This window comes from Hippopotamus amphibius, chromosome 3 (genome assembly GCF_030028045.1).
Source record: "Hippopotamus amphibius kiboko isolate mHipAmp2 chromosome 3, mHipAmp2.hap2, whole genome shotgun sequence".
Classification (NCBI taxonomy): Eukaryota; Metazoa; Chordata; class Mammalia; order Artiodactyla; family Hippopotamidae; genus Hippopotamus; species Hippopotamus amphibius.
The window spans coordinates 197,627,305-197,632,270 of record NC_080188.1 but is presented as its reverse complement, the minus strand read 5'-3'; the positions used below and the strand labels follow the sequence as shown (position 1 = coordinate 197,632,270).

The 4,966-nt window shown below is 43.7% G+C and overlaps 1 protein-coding gene across 1 annotated transcript; it reads left to right on the top strand.

Moving 5' to 3' along the window:
- Nucleotides 1-3,865: 3,865 nt before the first annotated feature.
- Nucleotides 3,866-4,643, top strand: LOC130849261 (40S ribosomal protein S6-like). The gene has a single exon (XM_057728014.1). The coding sequence runs from the start codon at nucleotides 3,866-3,868 to the stop codon at nucleotides 4,619-4,621; it is 756 nt and encodes a 251-aa protein (XP_057583997.1). The 3' UTR covers nucleotides 4,622-4,643.
- Nucleotides 4,644-4,966: the final 323 nt, after the last annotated feature.

Sequence of the window (4,966 nt, the reverse complement as noted above, 5' to 3'; positions counted from 1 at the left end):
AGGGTTGACGCCACCCCGATGTGACTTCCGGAGCTCAGCGTTGGCAGCAGTGAGCTCCCTCTGTCGAACCGCGTGCTGGCTTGGAACCTGGCAAGTGTCCTCTCCCTGGGGCAGGCGTCTCACAGGGAATCCTCTCTGTGGCCAGACCTGGCCCTGGTCCCCATGTCCATCTATAGCAGGATGGAGAACAGATCCTGGCTGAGGACACACCCCAGAGTGATTCGGTGTGGTTACCGTAGCATCAGAAATGGGTTCCAGGTGCAGGGCTCCTCTGACACACCGGGTGGCCCTCTTTTTCCCGGGGAGTGGAGGAGGGAGACAGATATTATTACCCGGGTCTAACCACTGAAGCTGTGAGTAAACCCACCCCTGGGTCTTACTACATATGATAATAACGGACCTTTTGTTCTGATTTTACCTATTTCCTTTGCGTACCCATTTTATAAGGACTTCCAAAAAAGAATTCAACTTTAGGAATTCTAGTTGTGAAAATCTGCTCCTTAGCTTGGTTGTCAGAAGCACAGAATTGTTGAAGTGGTTTGAGTTTTAAAGAGAAAATAAATTGATGACATAAAGAATCAGTAGAACCGAATGTAAAAGAGATAGCTAGTGGGACGTTCCTGCATAACACAGGGAGATAACCTCGATGATGGGTGATGCCTTAGAGGGCCGGGATAGGCAGGGAGTCGCGGGAGGGAGGGGACATGGCGATAGATGTGTAAATACAGCTGGGTTCACTTTGGTGTACCTCACAAACGGGCATAAGGGTGTAAAGCAATTATGTTCCAATAAAGAGCTTAAAAAAAAAAAAAGAATCCATAGAAAATTCCAGCACTTGGGGCGAGCCTGTGATTTCCCTTTGACCTTGCTAGCAAACAACAAGCAAGCAAACACGACCCCCGGCGCTGCCTCCTGCGGCTTTCAGGAGGCGGCGGGCCCATTTCCCTGGATGCTCACGGGCAGCCCGCCAGGCCCTGCTGCCTCTGGGGTCCCGGAACTAAACCAGCGCCGCGCGTCTACCTGTGCTGCTGAAGGGAAGTCTGAGAAATAGCGGGCCCCGCGGCCCCTAGCCCCCGCTCCACCCGTGCCCGCAGGGGAACGTCTGCTGGGTGTGGGTGTAGGGTGAACTTGAGAGCAGCCCCGGAGGAGAGGACGTGAGTGGAGAATCACCCGGAACTGTGATTTCTGTGCGGGAGGAACGAAACAATCAGGAGGCAGGAAGCGGGCAGCGGAGAGCGGGGATGGGAGAGGAGGACCGGATGGGCAACACGTGGGGCTCAGAATTGACGGATTTCAGAACATTTAAGGATGATGTCTTGTGACGTCACTCTGCCATCACCCTCCACAGCACAGTGAATTTCTCCCTCTCATTTTGGGACGGGTGCGGTTATATGTAATAATCATGAAAGAATCCCCCAAGAACAGGAACATGTAAACACCATGATCAATCCAGATATTTCCAAATACTGTGAGAAGGGGTTGGGGAGGAGGTGCCTATTATAAGCAAGAGTAATTCAAGCTCCTTATTTCAGTAAAAAACATTTTTTCTATGATTTCATATATTACCACATATATTATCTCATGGGCAATACATAAGAGTAACTGGTCATGACTTTCTATTTTTATTCTCATTTTCTTCTTATTTTAGGACTGTGTTTTACTTTGACACAGTTCTTTTCAGGCACCAGTTCAATTTTGTATCCTCCTTTTTTCCCCGTTTGCATTATATCTTAAGCATAGCATTTGCTGTGGTCTTAAATATGATTCAGAGACGAGATTTTTGATGGCTGTGTAATAGTCCATCCCGTAGGTGGTCCAGAGTTACCCCATAGCTCATATCTTGAAGTTGTTTCCAATGTTTGACTGGCAAATATTTTTGTATGTACAGACATTTTAATAACTAGGATTTTCTCTTTGTTATAGTCCCAGAATCACTGAGTTAAATGGTTGGAGAAATCTGAGATTCTTTCATTTTTCAATAACAGAAAGAAAGCTCTCTTTCAATGTTTTAGTTTAGCAGAAGAACTAAAACTTCTACTAGGGTGAGTTTTCTTATCTGGCCCGCATCTTATTAATACATGGAGAGCTTCCTGGCTTATTCAGAACCACTGAGGTGATACCCAGAAAGAAAACATGAAGTGAAAAAAGCATGTTCAATACAGATTTTCCAGAAGAAAAAAAAATTCTGATTTATCTTCACACATCTATAAATTTGGCTTGGGGAATATATCCTAGGGAAGGCATATGTGACTAGGAGGATGCAGAAACAGAGAGGGTGTATTAATAGGTCTGTAATGATATAAAATTCATTCTGGGGGTAAAACTTAATGGTTCATAAATAGCAAATCCATTATATTTTTCATACTCAGGTTATATTAACACCATATAACATCTTTATGGTACCATTAGTAGCATTTAAATCCTTGACTCCACTTGAAAAACAAACATTTCCAAATCTTGACCCTGAAATGATGAGCCAAACAAAATGTTTTAATAAATATTATTGAATGAGAACATGGTTGGCTGGGTCATAAACTGTCTTATAAATGTTTTATGTCATCTGTTACACTGCATTTTTAAATGTTAACAAATTAATTTATTTTAAAGGCCACATCAAGGTGAAAACACCTCATTTTCACCGGGGCATCAGGCTGCAGGACAGTGCACCGCGCGGCCGTTTCTCATGCAGTCGTGTTCCTGGCAGAAGAGATGTTAAGACGTAAGAGGTTGTGTGGTGTGTTAAATATTCGTTTATAATTTGCATTCATTATTAAATGATGTGTTGGGCTGATCTTTAATCTTAAACACACATACAGTGTCATAAAGCTCTTGGAGTACCTACTAAATATTTCATAATTTAGTGTTACTTTAAGTGTTGACTGCAATGCACGCAAACGTTTGTCAGTCACGATACTTAATTATTCCGAGGAGATCTGATCTGCATGGGGGTTGAGCTCCGTAATTCATTCCAGCCTTCAGGTCACTAAGAGAAATATCAGTTTGGGGACACCACTTCCTCATGATGGATGGGGATCCAACCCCGGGCCCCCCACGATCACACGGTCATTGCCCCAAACCATTTCAGCACTGAGCGCTGACTTGGAAGCGGTGGGCTTATTTTCCTGTGGTCTCGACGACTTCACTTTGGGTTTGGGAGCTTGAGAGCTGAAATTCTCTGGGATTCGGTCCTTTGAATAGACTCTCCCGGAATACAGTAAATTTCAGGCTAAGAATTTACCATGCTCCAATAGTCAGGTATTTGCTGAAGCTCCACAGCCGTGAGATTCAATTTGCAATTTGGTAAACTGAAAAAGTACAGTCACCGGGAGCAAGCTGGATGTGGCCGCGTGGTGATTTGTATTATAGGAGCCTGGTAGCTGCACAATGAACCATGTAAAAACAGTTCATTAGAATGTTTATGTGCTTGGCTGGTTAATGCAAAGAAAGCTTTATTGCAGCCTTACAGACCCTTGGTAACTTCGGGTTGGAGTCAGATCAGTGCTCTGTAATAACTCAGGCATATGCTTTGCTTCTCCCGGAGGCGAAAGAAGGACTGAGAAACTTCCTTTTCCTCCTTGTTTCTGTGAAGCTCATCTGGACTTTATTCCTTTTGGCTCTTTTAAACCAGATGAAATATTCCAAGTTCACTTGCAGGCAATTTGCAATAATGTTTTGCATAAAACCATGGAGTTTTGTTTGTAATAAAACCTAATAAGTGAGTATGTGACATTTCTGCATATCTGCCTTCTGATATATCTGCATTTTGTTTGGAAGTTAAACTTTTATGGAATCTCAACTACATTGAGCATCAAAAAATAATTGGGCTCTTTTTCATGGCACCTTGGAGGCGGTTGGCTGCTTCAGAATGAAGCTGAGCATCTCTTTCCCGGCCACTGGCTGCCAGAAACTCATTGAAATGGATGATGAAAGAAAACTTCGTACCTTTTCTGAGAAGCGTGTGGCCACAGAAGTTGCCGCTGACGCTCTGAGTGAAGAATGGAAGGGCTATGTGGTCTGGATCAGTGGTGGGAACGACAAACAAGGTTTCCCCATGAAGCAGGGGGTCTTGACCCATGGCCGAGTCCGCCTGCTACTGAGTGAGGGGCGCTCCTGTTACAGACCAAGGAGGACTGGAGAAAGAAAGCGCAAATCTGTATGGGGTTGCATTGTGGATGCCAATCTGAGTGTTCTCAATTTGGTCAACGTAAAAAAAGGGGAGAAGGATATTCCTGGACTCACTGACACTACTGTGCCTTGTCACCTGGGGCCCAAAAGACCTAGCAGAATCCACAAACTTTTCAACCTCTCTAAAGAAGGTGATGTCTGCCAGTATGTTGTGAGAAAGCCCCTAAACAAAGAAGGTAAGAAACCTAGGACCAAAGCACCCAAGATTCAGCGTCTTGTTCCTCCACGTGTTCTGCAACACAAACGTTGGCGTATTGCTCTGAAGAAACAGCGTACTAAGAAAAATAAGGAAGAGGCTGCAGAATATGCTAAACTTTTGGCCAAGAGAATGAAGGAGGCCAAAGAAAAACGCCAGAAACAGATTGCCAAGCGATGGAGGCTGTCCTTTCTGACAGCTTCTACCTCTAAGAGTCCAGTCAAAAATGAGATGTCCTAAGAGTAACAAATAAATAAGATCAGACATCAAAAAAAAAAATAATAATAATAATTGGTGGGACTTGGGACTTCCCTGGAGGCCCAGTGGTTAACACATGTTAATTTAGTTACCAGCTGGCTTCTGCCATTTGCCTCAGTAGTTTTGGGGAGGCATGGAGATATGTGAAGCCCGTGAGGGTATGACTAGGAGACTCTAGCTGTGCGAGACTGTTACATTCCTCTGTGCTGACATTTTTAAAAATACTTAAAAACAATTGGGTCCATAATAGGAAATGATTTTTTTAAAAACTTCCTTAAAACTAACAAAACACCCATTTTTTTAATAGAAAATAGATCCATGTGGCTA

Excerpts from the sequence above, each read along its gene's own strand:
- LOC130849261 (XM_057728014.1), top strand. The coding sequence starts at position 3,866 with ATGAAGCTGAGCATCTCTTTCCCGGCCACTGGCTGCCAGAAACTCATT.